Source organism: Rhinatrema bivittatum, chromosome 4 (assembly GCF_901001135.1).
Source record: "Rhinatrema bivittatum chromosome 4, aRhiBiv1.1, whole genome shotgun sequence".
NCBI classification, from domain to species: Eukaryota; Metazoa; Chordata; class Amphibia; order Gymnophiona; family Rhinatrematidae; genus Rhinatrema; species Rhinatrema bivittatum.
The window spans coordinates 22937287-22961722 of record NC_042618.1 but is presented as its reverse complement, the minus strand read 5'-3'; the positions used below and the strand labels follow the sequence as shown (position 1 = coordinate 22961722).

General features: G+C 40.3%; 1 protein-coding gene across 6 annotated transcripts in view; it reads left to right on the top strand.

Moving 5' to 3' along the window:
- The window catches only part of BTBD7 (BTB domain containing 7), a 235697-nt gene that overhangs the window by 145517 nt on the left and 65744 nt on the right, over positions 1–24436 (top strand). For all 6 annotated transcript variants that reach the window (XM_029597853.1, XM_029597852.1, XM_029597851.1 and 3 more), the window contains 2 exons: positions 18183–18391; positions 19686–19761. In XM_029597853.1, the coding sequence (XP_029453713.1) occupies positions 18183–18391; positions 19686–19761 (285 nt within the window). The remainder of the gene's footprint in view (positions 1–18182; positions 18392–19685; positions 19762–24436) is intronic.

The following is a 24436-nucleotide window of genomic DNA, read 5'->3' as shown; positions in this document are numbered from 1 at the left end:
TGCTGGAGAGTTTTCTGAAGGACCTGTTAATTAGATTGTTGGAGACAGGAATAGTACTGTGAGATTGGAGAAAGATGGTTGTGGTCCCTCACAAAAATGTAGCAGAGAGAATGTTTGAAACTACAGGCTGGTTAGTCTTACCTTGGTAGTGGAAAAATTAATGGAGACTCTGCTGAAGGAATGGAAAGTTAACGGTCTACAGTCCAGTGGGTTGCAGGATACAAGGCTTTACAAGAAGGTTGTGTCAAATGATTCTGATGTTTTGTTTTTATTTGCTGACTAGAGAATTAGATCTAGGGTGGACACTCGTGATTTACTTGGATTTCACAAAACTTTTGATTATATTGCCCCACTTAGGAGACTTATGAATAAAATGACCACAGTGCTTCTTGACATAGTAGAAAAATGTAGAGAACTCTGTATCAGGCGAACCTCCTTTTTAATCTTTGAAGCAAACACTCTCAATCTGTAAACAATGCCCGTTTATAGGCTTGTCTGACTACTGTTATGGGATAACCACACAGAATGAATGTGTGATATAAACTTGTTGCTTAAACTCTCCCATTTGTGAACAGATATCAGCCACACAGAAATTGCAAAAACAGCAAATTCTGTCAACTGTTGTGGATGAAAATTTGTGAAGTATAATCCAGCTTTCTGATCCATAGGTTTCCTAAATAAGGTAGAATGAAAACTTCCCTCTGTTTTAACTATCCTGATGTCTGAAAAAGAGATGGTCTGCACATAGGCTGACCATACATAACGTTTTGAACGGGACAGTACAGTTTTTTTCATATTTTCTGGGCGTCCTGTAGTTTTAATAAAATGTCAATTTTGTCCCGTTTTGAATAAAAACTATAAATATACTTTAATATTGGTCAATCATGAATTATTATTCATAGCCTATAATCATGTATCAATATCATGGATACGATAACAATAATTTGTAAAACTATAGTCGCATTGTTTGGTATCGACAGTGATTTATTCAGAGAAAATAAAAAATACATTTTGGCAATATTTGCACATCTCAGACATGGCATCTGTTCTGCTGTAGTGTTGGTTTGGTTTTGCATGAACGTCCCGTGGTTGCGTCCTACTGCCATGTCTGGACGTCACTGCTGGACGTCTCGGCCAGTAATGGTTGAAATGTTTCAAGCGACCGCGGCCAACTGCCTGAACGCGTATGAGACTGCTGAAGACTGAGTAAATGTCTTCATTTCAGTTTTGATGGCTGTGTGAGCAGAACGAATGACTATGTATTATTACTAATATTCTCTTTCACTGCCTTAAACTTTGAACTTTTTCAATAAAATGATTCTTCTCCGGAAAATGATCTTTTCGCCATTTCAACACGACTGCTCAAATCAACGTCCGAGTCATTACAAAGAAACTGGTGCCATTAGAAGTAAGTTCCAGAGAAACTACACCTTTTAGTTTGCCTGTGTGCTAACCGGTGGCTGTGTTTTTCAATGCCGGTAGTTTAAATTTCATATTTGTTTTTTAAAGTTTTAAGTCTTATTTTTTAAAGCTTAAGTCTACCCTTACAATGTCAGAGGTGAAACTGCAGATTTAATGACTATCTCCAGAAAGAATTCAAATTTATTAAACTGGACAAGCTGTGTAGTGATGGAACAAAAGTGGTATGCCAACATTGTAATGTCCATCTCTCCATTGCTCATGGAGGCAGAGGTGACATCAACCAACATCTACGTAGCCAGAAACATAAAGATGCTGAAAAGACTCTGGCTTCAGTTAAAAACAGCTTGTTTATGGTGAGACGTGATAGTGAAAGCGATAAAATAGCAGCAAGTGAAGCTCTTGTTGCTTATCATACTGTGCATCACGGCCAAAGGTTTCGCACAAATGACTGCTTGTCGACATTGATAAAGAAAATTTATGAACCAAAATTTTCTTCAGTGCGTACAAAATCAGAAGCAATAATTAACATTTTATCACCATACATATTGGGTGAAGTGATAGAGGATTTGAATAAAACAAAAAGCATTAGTCAGTTTAGATACATCAAACTTTTTCCAATCGTGCAGTACTTTTTGCCAAATTGTGTGTTCAAGACAAAATAGCCTTTATTTCCTTACCTAATAAAACATATGACCTACAGAGTGCTATGCTGAAGGAAGTAAGTGACAAATTTGCCTTACAAGACACAATTGTTGCTTTGTGTGTAGATAGCATGAACACAAATTTTGGTGATTTGAAAAGACTTGACAAAATTATGTGCTGAAAACTTGAAACTGAACTGAAGAGGCAGAGTATTGGTTATGGGGCACACATTATACACAGTTGTCTCCAGTGTGCTGTCAATTGTTTACCAATTGTTATGAATGATTTGCAGTGAAAGTGTACAGATACTTCAGTATTTACACAGAGTTGAAGAACTAAAAAAGTTTTGTGACTTTGCAGAAAGCAATTGGGCTAAATTGTTAGAGCATGGAAATAACAAGATTTTTGACCTTGGGTCCATCAGTTGACAGAATTTTAAGCATGTTTGATGGGCTTCATTCTTATTTTCTTTCTCAAGGAAAATGCCCTGTTAGGTTGCGAAAATTGTTTGAAGATCCTCGTTTGAAATTGTGATGGTTATTTGCAAGAGATCAAGTGTCTGCATTTCAAACATACATTAGTTTAATTGAAAAAGATTATATTTCAGCTACAGCCGTAGTTATGAACATTGACAATCTTGTAAACAAGTTAGTGTCCAGAAAAAAGTGAAGTGTTTGTAACTACTGATGTAAAAAAAAAAAAATAAATAACCTGAAAATGTTAGTAGAGTCAGGAGAAATTAATGAGGCTAAGTTTTTTTTGAAGTTGAGAATTTCTATGAAACCAGCTTAGAATATGTGAACAAGTGGAAATGCGGTTTAGGAAACACTGAAGTTCAAGTGGGTGCTACTAAGGAAGACACCTGAATGGAAAGAAATACAGGACAGTCTGAATAAGGAACTCATCACACTTATAGAAACAAATGAAACTCGTGTATTCAATCAGTGGACCCTCATAAAAATCTATCATGTATCCAACTGCCTGACAATTAAATAAAGAAAACATTCCTGTATCTGATAGATGGGTACAGATTTTTTAAGAAATGAGCAAAAAACGCCTAGATGTTCAAGACCTTTGTAATATTTCAGAATGTTCTTTATCTTCCAGGAAGTACAGCATCTGTTAAGAGAATATTTTCTGTTATGAGCATGATGTGGTCAAAGGAGAAATCTAGATTAAGTGTTGAGACAATGAGGGCTATGTTAATTGTAAGACAAAATTGTGTCATGGAGTGTGGTAAGTTTTATGATAAGGTGTTGAAAGACCAAAAGTTGCTGCATAGGATAACTTCCAGAGAAATATTCATGGTATGATCGTAGTGAAATATAGTCCCCCTCTAACTAAATTTTTGTATGGGCTCTGTCACTAAAGAATAAACCTAATGTGTTTATGTAATAAAACTTTTTTGATTGTTTTTTACTTTTCATGAATACAAAATATTATACAACCCAAGTCCCATTTTTGCCAACACAGTATCTTGTTTTTGTCTCAAGGAAATATGGTCAGCCTCTCTGCACATCATACTGAAATGAAAATTTGTATTTGAGGGTTATGTTGATTAAAACAACCTACAGATTCTTTAAATAGCTTAACAGAACCCTTCCACAAAAGATCCAGATCCAGTATTAGTGAAATTTAAATTGTTGGTTTTGGGATGCAACTAGTTTGGAATCTGGTCCATGAAAATTCAATGATAACTTAACCAGAGTTGTACATCTAGCTTTAATTGATTTGAAAAATGATTCTTCAATAATAATTAAAAAAAAAAAAGTGGATAAAAGAAGTGACATGGTTGTCTTAAAGCGAGATTACTATAAAAATGAATGTATGCGACAATTACGGGATGATTCGTGCTACAGAAGACTCAGTGTAATCAACTATTATATTACAATTGCAAATCAAGGTAATCACAAAGCCGGCCATGGATATGGGTTTCCTGACAAAAATGGAGTTCATTTTTTTAAAATAAATATCCACATTTTCTGGTATCTTATATACTTCAAAAAATTCATAAACATTTGTCTTCCTTGCTAGGATGATTTATTTCTTCTAATGATTCTCTTCTGGAGCCACTTTCACAATACACAATACATGGATAGCTTTTTAAGTCTCCTAAGATAGAACTTAACATTGTGTAACTACAGCAAGGGCAATTTTTCCCTATATGCATCACTTTACACTTGTTCACATTAAATTTCATCTGCCATTTGGAAGCCCAAATTTCCAGTCTTACAAGGTCCTCCTGCAATTTATCACAATCTGTTTGAGATTTAGCTACTCTGCATAATTTTGTGTCATCAGCAAATTCAATCAGTCATACCCCTTTCCAGATCATTTATAAATATATTAAAAAGCACCCATCCAATACAGATCCGTGAGGCACTCCACTATTTACCTTTTCCAGTGTGAGGAAACACCATTTAATTCTACTCTCCATTTCCTGTCTTTTTAACCGGTTTGCAATCTACAAAAGGGCATCACCGCCTATCCCATGACTTTTTAGTTTTCTTAGAAGCCTCTCATGAGGGACTTTGTCTAACTTCTTCTGAAAATCCAAATACACCACATCTACTGGTTCACCTTTGTCCATTTGTTTACTCACGCTTTCAAAAGAAATGTAGCAGATCTGTGAGGCAAGACTTTTCTTGGTAAATTTATTTATTTATTTAGCATTTTTATATACCGAGGTTCTGGTAACAAAGTTACCAATCACTTCGGTTTACATATAACATTGAATCCATGCTGACTGTGGCCCATTAAACCATGTCTATCTAAATGTTTTGTGATTTTATTTATAACTGTTTCTTTGATTTTTCCCAGCACTGAAGTCAGGCTGACTTGTCTATAGCTTCCCTGATCACCCCGGAGTCCTTTTTAATAATGGGGTTACATTGACCACCTTCCAGTCTTCAGGTACAACGGAAGATTTTAATGATAGGTTCCAAATGAATTGAAATAGGTCTGAAATTTCATTTTTTAGTTCTTTCAAGAACCCTATGGTGTATACCATCTAGTCCAGGTGATTTACTACTCTTCAGTTTGTCAGTCTGACCTACCACATCTTCCAGGTTTACTGTGATTTGACTCAGTTCATCTGAATTGTCACCCTTGAAAACTATCTCCGGAACGGGTATCTCCCCAATATCCTCTTCAGTAAACACGGAAGCAAAGAATTTGTTTAGTCTTTCTGCGATGGCCTTGTCTTCCCTAAGTGCCCCTTTAAACCCTCGATCATCTAACTGTCCAGCCAACTCCCTCACAGACTTTCTGCTTCAGATGTATTGTAAAAAGCTTTTATTATGAGTTTTTGATTCTGTGGCCAACTTCTTTTCAAATTCTCTTAGCCTGTCTTATCAGTGTCTTACATCTTGCCAATTCTTATGCTTAATCCTATTTTCTTCTGATGGATCCTTTTTCCAACTTTTGAATGAAGATTTTTGGCTAAAATAGCCTCTTTCACCTCACTTTTTAGCCATGCTAGCAATTATTTTGACCTTCCTTCCACCTTTCTTATTGCAAAAAAAAAAAAAAAAGGACTGTGCTTCTAAGATGGTATTTTTTAACCATGTCCACGCTTGTTGCACACTCTTAACCTTTGAGGCTACACATTTCAGTTTTTTCTTTTCTTTCTTTTTTTTTAAACTATTTTTCTCATTTTAGCAATGTTTCCCTTTTGAAAGTTTACTGCTACAACTGTGGATTTACTTATCCTGGAGAACAGAAAAAAAAACCCTCAGGCAAGTAACAAGGAATATAGAAACATAGAAATGACAGCAAAAAAAGACCAAACGGCCCATCCAGTCTGCCCAGCAAGCTCCCACACTTATCTGTTTCACCAACCACCAAGTTCAGGGCCCTTGTTGGTAACTGTTTGATTCAAATTTCCTGCCACCCCCTGCCATTGATGCAGAGAGTAATGTTGGAGTTGCATCAGAGTTGAGCATAAGGCTTAACGGTAATGGATAGGAACCGCCACATCCAGCAAGTTACCCCAATGTTTGTTTACCCAGACTGCACAGATCCATGCCTTGTTGGATGATGTCTGAATGTAAATCCTCTTTTCCACATTTCCACCTGCCGTTGAAGCAGAGAGCTACGCTGTATATGCATTCAAAGTGATGTATCAGGCTTAAATGGTTTAGGGTAGTAACCGCCACAATAAGCAAGCTACCCCCACCCTTATTTATTTACCCAGACTGTGTAGTTCAGTCCTTGATGGTTGTTGTCTGAATACAAATCCTCTTTTCCACATTTCCCCTTGCCTTTGAAGCAGAGAGCAATGTTGGAGTTGCATTAACCGTGTGAAGGCTTTTTGAGTAAGGGTAGTAATTACCAGATAGTAACCTCCATTCCAGCAAGCCACCTCCATGGCTCTTCTCTTCATTCCCATCTTCTATCTAGCCTTTATGGATCCACAGTGTTTATCCCATGCCCCTTTTGAAATCCTTCACAGTTTTAGTCTTCACCACTTCCTCCGGAAGGGAATTCCAGGCATCTACCACCCTCTCCATGAAGAAATACTTCCTGACATTGGTTCTGAGTCTTCCTCCCTGGAGTTTCAAATTGTGACCCCTAGTTCTACTGATTTTTACAAGTACATTAAACGAAGCCAGATATTCATTTTCAGAACATTAATCCTGCCAACCCAAGAAAGGAAGTGATTATTCCCTGTTACATTGTAATAAGACATCTTAGTCATATTATTTCACGAGTTATAATGAAAACCAATGTGATATACCCCAATGAATGTTGGTATATAAAAACAAATAAATAAAATAAACCTGCGAAGATCTCTCTTAATTTTGGCGACCTCTGGTGCGAATTTGTCCGTATATATCTGCTCTTCTGCGCAACACCCATATTCCCAAATATTTAAAACCATCTCTTGCCTTCTTGAAGGCGGAGAAACCTCTGTATCTTCTCCATCCCCAGAGGCCCCAGGGGAAATTCTTCAGGCTTAGTATGGTTGATTTTATATCCAGATAACCTTCCGTTCTCTGACAATATAGCTAGCAGTTTAGGGCTGGATAGCCTGGGATTGGTCAAGAAAAAGACATCGTCTGCATAAAGGGATATGACATGTTTTAACCACTCCACCTGAAATCCCATCATATCGGGCTTCTCTCTAACCTTATGCGCAAAACTTTCAACGGCCAAATTAAATAGCGGGGAGAGGGGATACCCCTGTCTTGTGCCCCTATCTACCGGAAAAGACTCAGAACAATAACAGTAAGCACTTTGGCACAAGGGTGAGCATAAAGTATCCTTATCCATTCCCTAAACTCTGCTGGAAGCCCCACTTTCTCTAATCCTTTAAATAAAAAGGCCCACTGGAGACTGTCAAATGCCTTTTTGGTGTCTAAAGGCACCACTGGGCCCACCTTGTACGTTTGCTTCGCCATGGTTATAATATTAAATAGCCTCCTTGTATTCATGGTCGAATGAATCCTGTTTGATAGTCTTTGACAAGGGTAGGCATTACCAACTTGAGTCTCAACTGAAGAGTTTTCACTAAGATCTTAATATCTGAATTCACAAGCGAGATTGGGCGGTACGAACCCGGATCCAGCCTATCTCTGCTCGGTTTGCGAATCAGCACTATAATCGCATCAGATGTGGTATGCATAGCATCATGATTACTCCAGGTAGTCAGGTGTCTCTTTCAACCTCAAGGCTAGCTCAAATGGGAATTTTGTTTTTTAAAGAAGTCTATATGGAAGCCATTTGGCCCCATACTTTTACCTTTAGGTAAACCCATAATGGCCCTATACACCTCTTCCTCTGTGATAGAGGTCTTTTAATCTGTCCTTTTGCCTTTCAGTAAGTGATGGCAATTCAATTCCCGCTAGATAGTCCTCTATCTGCCCTTCCTGACTTTGTTCAGTGTTGCCATATAGTGTTTAGTAATAAACCTTGAATACATCATTAATGGACTGTGAGCGATATGTAATCTTCCCAGCAGGGGTTCTTATGCTACCAATCACAATCTGAGCCCATCTTTTCTGTATGGTTCTGGCTAATAGTGCCTCTATTTTGTCCCATGCTTATACTTTCTCTGATGGGAGAACTGAAACAACCTTTCAATTCCCTCCACTTGTAAATACTGGAGCTCCTCCCTCACCTGCTGAAAAGCATCATAGATTCTTGGAGAACAGGTGGCTATATGTTGCACCTTCAGAGTTTTTATTTTCTTCTCCAGGGATCTTTCCTGCCGTAACTCTTTTGGTGGGATGCAAAATTAATAATTCTGTCCCTCAGTACAGATTTGAGTGTTTCCCAAAGTACAACAGCTGACTGCTCTGCTGTCCGAATCACTTTGGTAAATTCTTTTATTGCATCCCTTATCTAACAAAACTTCTCAGTGCTCAACAGTGAAGGGTTAAGATGCTAGGTTTTAACAACCGAAGGTCCCTGAGATATTCGTAACGGCAACAGGTCAGGGTTATGATCGGAGAGGTGACTGGAAAGGATATCAAGTTGCCCCAGACCCGGAATCGGTGAAGCCATGCAAAGAAAGAAATCTATCTTCCTTTAAGATAGAAGAGCTACTTTTTATAGTTCCAGAAATCAAGCAGGTGAAAAAAAGAAGGGTCCAGGAAGATGATGATCTCAGTAATGGGGCCTAAACGCTGGAGGCCAACTTATTTGGGTTTTAGAAAAAAGGTGAAATCATGGCTGTTCCAATGTTTTAATTAGGGTAATCTTATTGTGATTGTATAGTATTTGTTGTACGTTATTGTTGTAAACTGCCTTGGTCAGCTTGCTGTTAGTGCGGTATAAAAGTGTAATAAATATTATTACGTGGATTAAATGAAGTGACATGAACTTGAGGAAGCTGGGTTGCAAGAAAGTAAATCTCCAAATTGGCTTATCAATTTACAAATTGGGTGCTGGCAAATCCTGCACAAGTGGACAGTCAGTGTGAGGGTTTTTACCAATCTGATCGAATCCACTTATCTGACATTGGGTCCAATTTATTCAATAATGCACTGCAGGAGACCTTGAAGGGTGCACAACTAGCTACAAAAAAAAAAATATTCTTAAAAGGTGTGGATTGGGCATGAGGCAGATATAGCACTGCCTCATGCCTGTGGCACTGTTTAGCACTGCCTGAGCTGGTGGGTAGTTATAATGGGGAGGGGGGGGGGGGGGGGACGGACATGGTTTTACCACCGGTGTTCTGGGCATTGCTTAGATTAAATATCAGTTGTTTGGTGTAATTTTCATCTTGGGCCTTCTTGGCTGATAATGCAGCATAAGAGGGCCTGGAAATGCTTGGGGGCCACTTGGCAGTATGGTGGGGGGACTAGTTTAAACGTGGCTACCTTGCTGATTTCCACAACAGACAGATGTGTGGCTTGAGTACACTAGGATAGCAATTTTTTGTTCATTATAAAGTTAATAAAATTAGCTATCGCTTTCACAGATAAATTACAATGTTTGGCTGTCTGAGTGTGGGGGAAGCGGAAATGGGCCAATGCAATCATAGCGGCTGCCTGGACTATCGGCTGCTACAGCAAAAGTCTATTTATTTCCCTGGATGAACAGGTTTAGGCTCCTAGAGCAACCGGTTTTTTTGTTCAACTATTTCCCTAGTCGAGTGGGTGCTGGATTAGGCTCCCAGATTTAACATCTAGGTTGAGCGAGCCCTACTATTTATTTATTTAGTTTAAATATTTATTACCTACCCCTCCTTAGTTCGGGGCAGGGTACATAATTTACCAAAGATAAAATATTAATCAGTCAAGGTACCAGACATAAAATAATGAAGTCAAACTCAATATTACATCATTGAATAAAATAGTAAAAACACATGCATATAAAAATAATCACAAATAGCCATATATGTGAGGAAATCATACAACTGTGTTTAAAGAGACCTCATATAGATTATGGGAAACTGGTAAGTTCACTTATTTGTAGTTTATATTTTAGAACCACTTCAAGGATCAAGTACCCATATGTTGTTTATAGTCACAGGTCTCTAAGAACAATTATTAAACTTTGTGATTTTAATGCAATCTTATTGTAATTTTATAAAAATGCGTTTTGAAATACAATTTCGTCGAATATAAATCAGACTTATTTTAATGCGTCGTATAAAGATATGCTGCCAGACATAATTCGTGTTTCGGAGGCTTTCCTTTCTCAGGGGCTCAAGCAATAATAGATCTTTGTGACGAGGCTTTCTGAAAGAGGAGATATAAACACTAAGTTGTCTGTTAATCTCAAAATGAGACATTATGCAATATCTAATACATACATGTCTTTAAATGCAATTGTATGATTTCCTCACATATATGGCTATTTGCGATTTGTAAGTACTTATTTGCCATATAGTATTCAGTTTTTCAAACATTGTATAAAAATAATCAGACAAATGAACACATTATCATGTTATCAGAAAAGGAATAAAGCAGGAACCAAAAACCAGACATCTAAGTTCGAAGATCAAGTGCTAATTTTAAAAGATAAATCTTCAGTGCTTTTTTTTTCAGTTCAGTTTTTTTATTACAGAAAAACATGTGTGTACACAAAAAATAACAGAAAAGTCAATTCAGTGAAACAATATATGTTCCCTAATTGAACAAAGAAAGAAAAGGCACCACTAAGCACTATTTAGTAGCTGGAATACAAAAAAAGGAAGGATATGTACAGTATAATCCAGCATTAGACAATAGAACTCTATATGATAAAGTGCAAGAGCTTAAACAGGTACATTAGACACATCTCAAATTCAAACCTGAGTCAAAAAAATCTGTTGCTAGCCATTCTATTATAATGTACCACTTTTTCATATTTGTAATACAATCAAACAGAATTCTACCAAAAGTGAACATGCAGCAGGGTTTCTATTTCCAATTAGCCAAAATCATCTGTAGAGCTATAGACAGGATAAAATCTAGCAAACAGGCTTTGGAATATGGTAACCTAGGTTGTATCGCCAATGATGTCAAGATGACAGAGTATGTTAAAGGCATATAGGGGATTTTTTTTTCCAGAACTTCCTGCCAAAACAACTGAGTTGGTGAGAAATAAAAAAGCAGATGGGACAAGAACACATTGGGCAATTTGCATACACCAAGTGTGGGAGGGTGAAAGACCCACCCTATGGAGCATCCAAGGAGTCCAAACATCCTGATAGGCTAAGAAAAGGAGAGATTGGGTTATCTGGGACGATAGTGAAGGTCTCAAAGTAACATTCCAAAAATATTCCCAAGAAAAATCATCTGATAGAGAAAAATCTTGAGACCAGATCACTTCAGTATCAGAACGTCTAGGAAACTTTGAAGCTTTCAAATGTTTATAGATACAGGAAGTGGTATGGCCATTAAAAGTCAGAGAAAGCAAAAACGTAAATGCTTGAGGGGTTTTCAAATATACCCATAGGTCTGGCAATTGTCTTCAGATACATGGCATTCATTGTAGCCATGGGAACCTCTGTGTATGTGGCTATTTAAATTTAAATATTAATTGGTCAAAGGTTGCTAATTGAGACTCCATAAAAAGTTGATCCACAGACCAAATGCCAGATCTGATCAGCTTGTTATCTATCAAAAACTTTTAATTGAACCAAATGGGCGTCATGGAGAAATTAGTCCATGGTCTCAGGAGGTTCTTAATAGACCACTCAAATAATTTAAAAGCGTGACATGTACTCTTGATTATAGGTAGGGAGCAAAATCTAGAAAGGGAAAGGAGGCCTGGAAGGGGCCATAGCTGTAGGGGACGCACTAGCTCCTATTCCAAATCCAACCAAACAGGATGATAGGCTAGCTCTTGCCTACTATTTAGCTATGCCAAACTCTGTTGCAGAATATATGCAGTATGATATTGAAGAAAGTCTGGGAAATTAATACCACCTTTAACCTTGGGGAATTTGTGTATATAATGCTATTTGAGGAGGCTTATTCCATAGAAACCGAGATAGTAGGCTGTCCAAATGCAGATAGAAGTGACATTCCAAAAACAGGGGAAGCATGCTTAGTTGAAAATTTAATTTTTTGGAGCCAAGACCATTTTGATTGTATCTAGTCGCTCCCACCAAGATAGGTGAAGGGGAGACCAATGAGTGATTGTATCAAATAACTTTGTCAGTATTCTTTCTTTCTTTGGTTAATGTCGTATCAATGGAACCATAAAAATAAATCCCTAAATATTTTAAGCCTTCTGCGACCCAAGAAAATTTGGAAAAAGGGAGGAAAGGGTGCTGGCCCAGAAATTTGAAGGCATCATTTCTGATTTAGACCAATTAATGTGATAACCGGATATTAAATAAAATTGTGCAGTATGATAGATAATATGAGGCAAAACTGTTTCAGGGTAGTAAACTTATAATATAATCTGCATATCAACTTGTAATAGGCTGCTTGAGTTAAAGAAGTAATGCATGTGTGGGATTGGTGTGGGAAAGAATAAAATGTGAAATCTTTATCAGTCGGATGAAGGACTCTCTTCAGGGGTCTACCATGCCATGAGTTTCAATTATTTTGAGAATAGCAGTATGAGAGGGTAAAGATCTGCCAGGGGAGCCCGACTAACAATTCAACAAAATGATTGATTGAAGTCCCTCCCCCCAATAATGACCAGGAAATTGGCCTACTTATATAACAACTCAGAAATGCAGTGATAAAAAGAAGAAACATTAGTAGTGGGTGCCTATACATTCAACAATAACACTGAAGTTGTGCATATTTGGCCACCGCTGTCACCCATCTGCCTTCAGGATCCGCTTCATAGCTCCGGATATTAATGGGTTTCAGTATGTGAAACAATTTCCCCTCCCTGTTTTTTCTGAAGTGCAGCAGCAAAAACAACTTGTCCGACCCAATCACACTTAGGCTTTTGTGACTCAACAGGAGAAAGATGCGTTTCCTGTAAAGAGTTTATCTGGTCGAATGGTTTTAAAATATGTGAGCAGTTTCTTACACTTGAAAAGGTGGTTTAGCCCATTGACATTGAGAGAAAATTCTTAAATCAGAGGTCATGCTTATAAGAGGAACAGATCCATATGCACTCTACCTAATGAAAAATTGCATCAAGAGGAAGGCTACAGTGAGCAATTTTACCAGCATGAGATAGAAAGAGGGAAACAACATAATTGTTAAAAAGAATTTAAAAGAAAAAAAAAAACAAACTAAAAGGCACAGATTAAAAAAAACTGTGCCAACATCCCTGAACTAGGATCAAAAAAGGGTTTAGTGAGGAGGAAAAACAGAATTCTAACTCCTGCATGCAAAATTAAACTGTCAAACTGTCTGGATACCTGTCAAATCATACTGATAATCAGCAGACCGAGACAACAATAGTGATAAGTCTTCCAACAACAGAAATGGCAGGAAGATAAAACCTGATCCACATCAGCAAAAACGTGGACATTAAGGGGCATCAGTGAAGCACTCATAATGCCAAAGTCAAATATCCATCGCTGAATTCATGTAGAATCCAGATATTTGCAGAGATCTTCTGGTGAATCATAGGTTTTTGTAAAATTGTTATGCGTGACATACATCCAAGCCAGATGAAAGAGGCTATATTTAGCATCTGCTTTTTTCAGGAACGAAATACAGCCACATAGTATCATACAACATTAGTGAGTTAACCTTTGCTGTTGTCAACATAGTCAGGGTCTGTTGGTATCTTAAAACCTTTAAAATTACCTGTCAGGGTATCTCGAGTTTGGCGGCCTGGAAGGGAACCAGTGAGCACGCTCAATTTCCAGCAGTGACTCAAAGATCTTCTATGTTGCATTGAAGAGTGGCCATTTTTGTATGTTCAGCATGGAGGCCAGCAACGGCGTCTTCACCCAGACCCGCTTGGTGTTTTATGGCCTCAAATCACGGTTGAAAAGCGGCAACGCTTGCAGCTAAATCTGTGATTTTGGCGTTTATAACTCACGGAGTTTCAGTATTTAACTTCAGCATTTGCTTTAGTTGGTGAAGTTCAGCGAGGATCAAATCTTGTGACGTCATTGCTTTTTCTGGCGCTTGTTTCTGTGGGGTAGGTTGATCATGTTTAATCCACTTTTTCCCAGAACAAAGCGCAAAAGCTGCTTCAGTTTTGCCCGATTTGGTGCTTGACATCTTGGCAAAGAAAAGATGAGGCAGCAAAAATTCTTCAGGGCAGTCAAGTTAAGGAGACACTGCAGGGACCAGATTGTGAACCTGGAGATTTCAGCAGTAACAGGGCTTCAGCTTTTTCCTCCTCAGCTGAGGCCACTCATCTTATGGGGCCTTCCTTCTCTTTGTTGAAGGCTCAAGCATTGGCGGGAATGGGTGCTATTTTGAATTTTTCTTGCAGTCCATTCCCACTTGTGGGACCTCTGGAGCTTATTGATTTTATCCTGTATGGGTCTCCGGTATTGTCCTTGATAGAGAAGGCAGGGAGAAAATCTCTCTAGGACCCCTGTCTTCCCTCTCAAATTCTGGTGAAAAGGAATATTTTCTTTATTCTGCCTGTGTGCTATACAAATGCCTGGTGTGGACGCAAGCTTTGAAGCTGTAGATTAGAGTTCTGTCCCTGGCTTTCTTTCTCAGACTAGGAGCAGGAGAGGTAAGAGAACGCTGTCAAATTGGCTAGTGGACTGTTATGCGCTGGCTGGTACCCATCAGGTGAGAGCCACAATGGCTTCAGTGGCTCACTTCAGAGCTGCTCCATTTGAAGGCATCTGCAAAGCTACAACTTAGTTGTTTTTGCATATCTTTACTTCCCACTACTGTCTGGACAATACGGTATATCAAAAGGTGATGATAGTTTTGGGCAAGCAATATTGTGCATTCTGTTCACCCAGAAGTACATTCTACTGGTGGATGCCAGGTTGCTTTTTTCAGAAGTGTTCCATTGTAACCCTCAGCTTGGGACTCCCCACATATCATAGTAGTTCAGCTCTGTCAACGATGAAAGCAAATTTCCTACCTATAAGCAGCGTTCTTTGTAAACAGCAGGATTAATTAATTGTGCTTATTGCCCATCCACGTCCCTGGAGAATTGACTACCTCGCTAAAGCTGAGCTCTGAAATAGACTAAAGGCTCCACAAGGCAGCATGCACAGAAATCACCACACATGCTCAGTAAAACTTTTACTGCGTTTTCAGAGACGGGTCTGTTAGATGAAGTCAAATGATATCACTTGTGTCATGCTGATTCATCCTGCTGTCTATGGATAACCCTGTTTACAGGTAAACAAACTTGCATGATACCGTATTTTTCGCTCCATAAGACACACTTTTTTTCCCCAAAAGTCTGTGTGTCTTATGGAGTGAATATAAAAAAAAAAACCACCTAACTACAACCCCTCACCCTCCTGACCCCCCAAAGACCTGCCAAAAGTCCCTAGTGGTCCAGCGGGGGTCCGGGAGCGATCTCCTGCACTTGCGCCATTGGCTGCAAGTAATCAAAGTGGCGCTGATGTCCCTATGGCACTGGCAGCCCCTGTGACATAGTATGGGCAAAGGGACATCGGCGCCATTTTGATTACTGGCAGCCGACTGTCCAAGTGCAGGAGATCGCTCCCGGAATCCCGCTGGACCACCAGGGACTTTTGGCAAGTCTTTGGGGGGGGGGGGGGTCAGGTGGGTGGGGAGTTGTAGTTAATTAAATTTAAAGGGTTGGGATGGTTTTTTTTTGGGGGGGGGGGGGTTTCCCACAGAAAGAGAACGATAAGTTTTCTGATCCGGGGAGTGGACCAAAATGGCCCTCCCCAGACCCGAAAACAAAATGGGGACAAAAAAAGTTTTTATGCACTCCCCTAATTTGCTCCATAAGATGCACAGATGCCCGGGAACAGAGCCGGTTTAGCACACTTTTTTTTTTTTTTTAATTTTCCCCCTCTGAATCCTAGGTGCATCTTATGGAGCGAAAAATACAGTAATTGAACAACTTTTTCAGAGCGTGGTTTATCATTTAGAAAGACTACGTTTGAACCTATTTTCCTTAAAACACGTGAGCAGTAGTTTTTGCACTGGAATGCTTCATTAACATCTTTGAGATTCATTTCTTTCTTGCATTTTCATATCTGTTCTCCATGATGTGGACATTCTTGGACTAATTTTTCTTCTGTTTAATGCTATGGGATTTTTCCCCTACCATCTTGTTCTACTCTATGTGAGATGTTCTTTGAGAAGCTTCAAAGTGAAAATAATATCTGGCCATAGAAAATACATCCAAAATCTGAAGCAGGCTGCCATTTAACTTCTGTATTTTAAATAATGCAGATTAAGCTACAGTAGATAATTCTTGCTTTGAGGTTTATGAGAATGGTGGGATATTAAAAAAAAAAAACCTCCTGTAAACTATTTGTTTATCAATTTTTAATATTGGCCTGATTTTCTATTTTTTATTTGAAAAAGTATAACTTTACCCCATACAAGTATCTATATGCAATTTTGTAAGGACAGAACATATGGCTAAGAATTGCTGAAAAGTTACCAGCGTGAAATTTAAATCCCAGATTCTTGTGTGACCTTAAATTATAATTGCTGGTTTTACTTCACCCAACTGTAATTAACTATAGCAATCTTCTGTCTTCCTTTTACTCTTGAAAACTGGCATATGATCCAGGTAGCGGATGTATGCCATTAAGCCATCCTTGTAGAAATTACATGTTTTGTTTCTGAAGTTCTGAAATTGTAACCTGTTGTAATCCAGTGTGGATGAAAGATACTATTTTTTCGATACTACATAGTGCACATGTGCTCCTATATTGCAACCTCCTGCCTCACCAGTGAGGTTCCCGTTTGCCTTTGAGCAAGTACCCTGCCTGCATGTTATCCCCTGGTGGTTTCTAGGGATGCTAAGACCTCAAAAAAAAGAACCCTCAAAAGTCATAAGGTTCCTAAAAATGCACCTACAGATTGAATACAAAAAAATGCTGTGATCACCAGTCACAGAGACAGAGCTAACAAAATAAGTTTATTAACAAACAATGGGAATAGTGAACAAAAACAAGGATTTAGTTTGCAAACAGCCATCAACTAAATAATAAATTCATACAGTTAACATTAAATAGACAAGTTTCACTATACTTAGCCATTGCCTAGTGAAATTTGGAATAGACTTTCTTCACTAGGAGGATGTGTAGAGCTGGGATGAGGTCTCAGCATAGCTGTGCTGCCTCTCTCTTCACCCAGCCAAGACTGGGTATGCAGAGTCAGCAGTGGGCTGAATGTGAAGGACCGAAGCAGAACAGTGCACTCAGCCGAGCGCACTGTTTAACCTGTGGTTGGACACGTGTTTTGGAGGTGCGTCCATAGCCCCTTATGCTATAAGGGGATTAGCACGTCCACAACGCGCGTCCAACGTGCCATGAAATGAATAGCGCTCATCACATGCAAATGCATGTCTGAAGCTATTCACCCCACATGCAAAATAAAATATGGGCACCAGACCTGTACAATTTTACGCTCAAAAATTAACACCTGCCCAGAGCAGGTAATATTAAGTCAGAGGAACAAAAGTTTAACAAGTTTAAAAAACAAAAGGGAAAAAAAGTGCCGTAGTCAAGTTAGGGAAACCAGACGCTCAGTTAATGAGCATCCATTTTCCTAACCCGTGGCTGTGCACAGGTTGGGGAAATGGACGATTGTAAAATTGAGTGTTCACTTTCTTAACCCATGGACAGCCGACTTCTTCTGGGCTCCTGCTGTCAAGGAGATGCTAGGGGTGCGCAATTGACCCTAGCGCCTCCTTGGCAGCGCAATCCCTAATTTAAATATTGCATGGCACCCCCAGGAAAGGTGCCTGGGCACGCATTAGGAAAGCGAACGCTCAATACTGAGCACCCACTTTCAGCGCACTTTTATTGCATAGGCCCCAAAGGATGAAACACTTTTACAATTTCCTGAAGATACCGGGAAATATGCTGTACAAGTGTCACTCTGAGTCAAGCAAGCCTTCAAGCCTCAATCAAAGTTAGTATTGCAAGGATCAGGACAACACCTGCAGGATATCTTAAGGGAAAAGAGTTCTCTCTGAAAGGAAACAAAAGATCAAGGGCAAAACAAGGAATCAAACCCCTGTTTTGCCTCAGTTGCCAATCAAACTGACGTCAAATTTCTAAAAAAGTTTTGTATTGCTTTTTGTGATTGGCTTTAATGAGTGTTTTTACTCCTCTTTTCTAGGTTGTGAGGATATAATAGCTGAGAGCATCTCCATAGATACTTTAATCGCCATTCTCAAGTGGAGCTCTCAACCATATGGCTCCAAATGGGTACATCGTCAAGCTCTACATTTCCTCTGTGAGGAGTTTACCCAGGTCATGACTTCAGATGTTTTTTATGAACTCAGCAAGGACCATCTACTTACTGTTATCCAGTCTGATTATTTACAGGTAATTTTACCAGTCTTTTCCACTATGGTATGAATGACAGGCTTTGCCATGCCATTCATCAATATTACAGAATAGAAAGTTCACATTTGCTTAAGCCACATGTATTTGAACAATAAAAAACGAGAATGAATCTATACATCTCCACTGAAATGTAGGGGATAATTGAAATGTAGGGGATATGTGTACTAACAAGTGCAACTTTTATCTGTGTGCCCTGTGTGGCATTACTACCACAGTGGTACCATTTCCAGTTTGTATAATAAGGAACTTGACATTTTTGCTCACAGATAGCATGACAGTAATGTCAGTTTCTGTTTGTGCATTGTATTTTGTTAGAGGCACAAAAATACAGATTTTCCATTTGTGTCTCATTAAAAGCAAGCATGCCAAGGTAGTGATTAAGTACAGTATTCTCTTTTCTTGGCATGAAACCCAGCCCAAGCTGGCAGAATGTGCTGCTATTTGAAAGCCTAATGATATACTAGACATGTCTGCAAATTGTTTTCATTAAAAACGTTTCCAAGTTTTAATTTTGCCTGTCTGCTTAGACTTTACTACCAAAATGCAGCAGTATCTCTTCTGCCTTATTGCACTGTTTATCCCATTAAGAGAATAGTTAATCCATTTGTATAGGGGTACAAATTAATTTTGTTAAAAGAGAAGTTATCTTGTCAATCTGATTTTTTTCTAATTCTTCTTTTAATGGCATTATAGTCATTCACATGAGGTCCATGTCTTCTGCTGTTGACTCTTGATCTCCATTATTGGAGGGTATAGTAGTCTCCCATTTATTCTGCGTGATATGCACATCTTCCTGCAACTCAAGTTCTTGGATCCCAAATCGTTTATTGTTGAGAATCTTACTCTACACAAGATCTTAACTTATTTACACTGATCTGTATGTTCAGGCTATAGTACGTATTTACACTGACCTATTTAATGCTCCTGAAGTCAGGTAACCAGGTTTTACTGCACTGGTTGACCAGGTGTATATGTGCTTACAAGTGTACTTCCACAGATTTTATGGTGGCAAGATTGAAGTGCTTACTAAGCGACTCCTGGAAAATAGTGCATTACCTAGCTGAACTGAAGTTATTAATTCTCTGAAACAAAATAGTGTTTTCTGTAGCTTGGGGCATCCCAGTATGTGTATATGTATGTGTATATAGATATATATATATATATATAGAGAGAGAGAGAGAGAGATTTTTTTTTTTTTTTTTAGCAAAAGTAACTTGTGTATTTTCATCATGCCTTTCCAGTCCTCTGCTCATTTTATTTTCATTCTGTGCAGGCAAGTGAGCAAGATATTCTTAGGTACCTTATCAAATGGGGAGAGCATCAGCTGATGAAAAGGATAGCAGACAGAGGTAAGCTGAACAAAATTTTAATTGTCTCTTATTTTCTGAAGTTAAATGTATACAGATAAAGGAATGTGCACACTTTGAAAGTAAAGTAAGACTAAGGATTAAATGTAATTTTCTTTATTAGCATGCTTAGGTATGACCAGAATGATTTGAATGCGATAGAACCTGCAGTAGAGCATCAGAAAGCTGGATATGGAAATTAATAAACTAAACTCACAGTTATGACATTGGATATATCTCTTTCCGAGGACAAACAGGATGAGAGTCTTCACACATCAGGTGAAATCAAAAAGGACCTAGCATGGGAACTTGATTTCAAAGTTTTTGGAAATACTCGGTATGCTCTACTGAGCATGTGCAGCCTGCTATTCTACTTCCACATGGGGACTCTTCTACCAAGCCCCTCAGTCACAGGTCGTCTCTCCACCTATTAGGGAACTATCTGCTTCCTTAAAGTGCAGGAATCTGTCTTCATGAGGCCCTGTGTTTTCTTTCTTCCCCCTTAGTCACCTAGCTAGTTTTTTTGTGTTTGCAAATTTTCTTTCTTTTTGGTGGATGTATGTTGCACTGGCACCAGTACATCAAGGTGACGTCTGTTGCTTTTTCTTTTCCTGTCATTTGATTTTGTTTATTTTTTGTCCAATGCCCCTGAAGGAGAAGAAAGCCAGTGGCTTCAATAAGGGTATATCACAGACCTCTGTTAGGTTTGTCCTATTACTAGGGGCAGACTACAACATCTGGGTGTATTCCTTCTGTGTGTGTGTATGATCTCTAAAGGGCATTGTTCCTGGTTTGATCTCATGGAAAAGCATTTCGGGATTCGTAAATTCAACCCGTTGCCATCAGAGGCTTCGAGATTGAGGGACCCAGAGCTGCCCCAACTGCTAGTAGTGAATCACCATTGGGATGGGAGGTGGGGAAATGGACGTCAATCCCCCCTTCGACATCAAGTGCCTGACAAGACCAGAGAGATCATCATCTGGCTCCTCTAATCCAAAGAGAATGAAGGATTCAGCCTCTTTGGTTCCAGCATCACTGAGCTCTGTTGATATGCATTGAGTGAAAGCCAAAAGGTATAGTATCAGTCAGTGTGCAGTACTGGGAGTGAGGATATTTTGAAGGCAAACTTGAATCCCCCGTAAAGTGTTCCCATAGGGAGAAGAGCTCACCCTCTGTTCAATTCCAAGAATCACATCAGTCTCAATGGATCCAGGTGTCAACTACAAATTCATCTGTGATATCCCAGGAAGATGTATCTTCTCCTGCCTCCCAGGCAGTGTTGGCATCAGCAATTTTGAGAAGGAACTGAATAGGAAAATCCAGGAGGCCCTGGATCATAAGATGGCATCTGGCATGGATGGCATCTGTTGCCTTGCAGACACTCAGCTGATATTAGAATCCATGCTGGCACCCAGCGGAAGAGTCCTGATGCCGGTTCCTGGAAGGGAATCGATATTGGATACCACTGCACTGATGATAATCTGCAGTTCATTGGGGAAGGAAGCTTTGCCAGAATGATGGAGTTCATTGGCATCTAGGCCCCAGCGGACAAGTTCTCCTGTCTTGAGGCGGTCTGCTCACTGGATCAGGTTCAGGTCCACATCCATACCCCTGACCTACCAATCAAGCCCAGATTTGGAATAATCTTGAAGGTATGGCTACGGATCTGAGAACTTCTCTAATCAGGAAGGATCAACAGATCTTCCCTTGGATAACTTTTCTCTGAAATAAAGGAGAAGATTCCCTCTGGAGGGCCTTGCTTTTTGACGATTTTATTAAAAGAATGGCAGATGCTATCCCATGTATTTTGCAAAGAAAGAAAGAATCCAGGAATAAAATGTTTGACATTCTCCAATTTGAGGAACCCATAAATGATATTGTGGCAATGTCCATATGTGTGATCCTTCAGGAGGTACAGATGGGAACGTGGGAGAGTCCCCTCTCTGTGACTCTGCTTAACAAGAAGGTGGTTATGATATATCGTGTCTGGAAGGTTCAAGGATTCTAGAAGTTGTTGCGTTGGAAGTAGACCCTTGGGCCGAGGTGGGGTTGACGCAACCCGTAGGTAAGGACCAATGGGTCCCCATCATCAGGTGCAGTGGGCTGAAGCTAGAGGCCGCTGGAGCTTCACCTATACCAGCCCTCATTCCCCTCAGGTTGAGCCTTTGGGTGCTGGGGCTGGCAGGACTTAGGTGGGCCTCGAGGTAAGTTAGTAACAAGAGGTGGTTCAGCCCAGAGACAGCAGCCGGTAGATGGCGTAGTCCTACCCTGGACTGGATTCGGTACAGGAACTTAGGCGCCAAAGGAACAACAAGTAATTGGAGATGCTCAAGCAAAGGAAGGCCTAAGCCTTGGAAGTCCACGTCCAGAGGATAGGCAAGAGGAGGCGTCACTGACCGGCTAGGATCAGAGCTGGTGGCAAGCGGCGTAGAACTCTGGACACAGAAAGGTCTATAGCGTAGTCTGTCAAGGCAGTGGTCAGGGCACAGAGAAGGCAGGCTAGTCAATCAAGGCAATGGTCAGGGCACGAAGAAGGCAGGCATAGTCAAGCATAGCTGAGGTCCGGGGTTGGAGATAAGCCAAAGAGTAGTCAGGCGTAGCAGAAGTCCAGGGCTGGAGATAGGCTGAAGGAGTAGTCAGGCGTAGCAGAGGTCTGGAGATGAGCTGAAGATAGTCAAACAAAGCAGAGTCGAAATCCAAAGAATCAGTCCAACACATACATGAGAAGGAACGAGGAAGACAGGAACCGGGAACCACAGGAATCAGGAACACAAAATAGAGAGGATTCTCTATCAGCAACGAGTACCCTTGAGTATGAGGAGACCTGTTGCAAAGGCAACGCTATGGAGCGAGGCCTGAGCTTTTATACGCTGAAGAGTCTGACAGCATCCGGGGCAGTGGCCAGGTTCCCGCCGTGGCCCTTTAAAAGAACTAATGATGTGTGTGCGCCTAGGGAAGGGCGCGACGCCGATAGCGGCGTCTCTCCGCGGGCCATGCGGAGAGGCCCGACGAGCAAGGACATCTTGGCTGGTAACAGTGGGGACCATGGCAGAGCTGGAGGCACCGGGGGCGACCCAAGATCGGAGCTGGCGGCCCACCACTGCCAGCGAAGAGGAACCAGGAACTGGAGTCCGCATGAGAAGGTGAGAGGGCCGCGCCGTGGGTCTGCCGCAGGTGGCACGCGTAACAGAAGTAGCAGCTGCCTTACTAATTGGTGGTCAAATCCACTCTCAAGAAAGCCAAGAGATTGAAAACTGCTTTCTTGGGGAAGGATTATCATACCCTGGACATGCTTGGGAGGAATGTTTTTCAGAGGGCTGTGCTCTATGCTCACATGGCATCCTTTCAGCTCTTTGTGTACCATAATATGCAAGTGATTCTGAAAAGTGTAAAAGAGACAGCAGGGCAGCATCCTCAGAAGTAGCGCAACTCCTTAAGAACATAAGAAAATGCTATGCTGGGTCAGACCAAGGGTCCATCAAGCCCAGCATCCTGTTTCCAACGGAGGCCAAACCAGGCCACAAGAATCTGGCAAGTACCCAAACACCAAGAAGATCCCATGCTATTGATGGATTAAAAGCAGTGACTATTCCCTAAGTCAACTTGATCAATAGCAGTTAATGGACTTCTCCTCCAATAACTTATCCAAACCTTTTTTTAAACCAGCTACACTAACTGCACTAACCATATCCTCTGGCAACAAATTCCAGATCTTAATTATGCATTGATTGAAAAATAATTTTCTCCAATTAGTCTTTTTTTTTTTTGGGGGGGGGGGTTGTAAATATTTATTTATTGAATTTTCAATAATAAACGAGAACAGATTAAACGTGATAGTACCAATACATAGGTCAAGTAGTGCTAATAGCATCCTAAAAGGTCAGGCCTAGTATTTTCTGTGCACACAAAGTTCTGAGGATTATCCTACTTTCCTTCCCTCCTTCTCCCTTCCCTCCCTCCCCCCTCCCACCCATGCGCTGGTCCTGGAGATTCATGTCGTTGGCCGGCCATCATAGATGGTGATTCGATTATTAGAAATGTAGATAGCAGGGTGGCTGGTGGACGTGAGGACCGCCTGGTAACTTGCCTGCCTGGTGCGAAAGTGGCAGACCTCACGCGTCACCTAGATAGGATTATAGACCATGCTGGGGAGGAGCTGGCTGTCGTGGTACATGTGGGCACCAACGACATAGGAAAATGTGGAAGAGAGGTTCTGGAAGCCAAATTTAGGATTTTAGGTAGGAAGCTAAAATCCAGAACCTCCAGGGTGGCATTCTCTGAAATGCTTCCTGTTCCACGTGCAGGTCCCCAGAGGCAGGCAAAGCTCCAGAGTTTCAATACGTGGATGAGACGATGGTGCAGGGAAGAGGGATTCAGCTTTGTAAGGAACTGGGGATACTTTTGGGGAAAGGGGAGACTTTTCTGAAAGGATGGGCTCCACCTTAACCAGAGTGGAACCAAGCTGCTGGCACTAACTTTCAAAAAGGAGATAGAGCAGCTTTTAAACTAGAACAAGGGGGAAAGCTGACAGTCACTCAGCAGTGCATGGTTCGGAGAAATGTATTCTTGAAGGATAGTAATGAAGCAGGAGAGTTAGGGCATCCCAGCAGAGAGGTTCCATTAAAAGCAAACATAGTCCATATGCCTATATGTAAAAAATCACCAAAGCTAATGATTT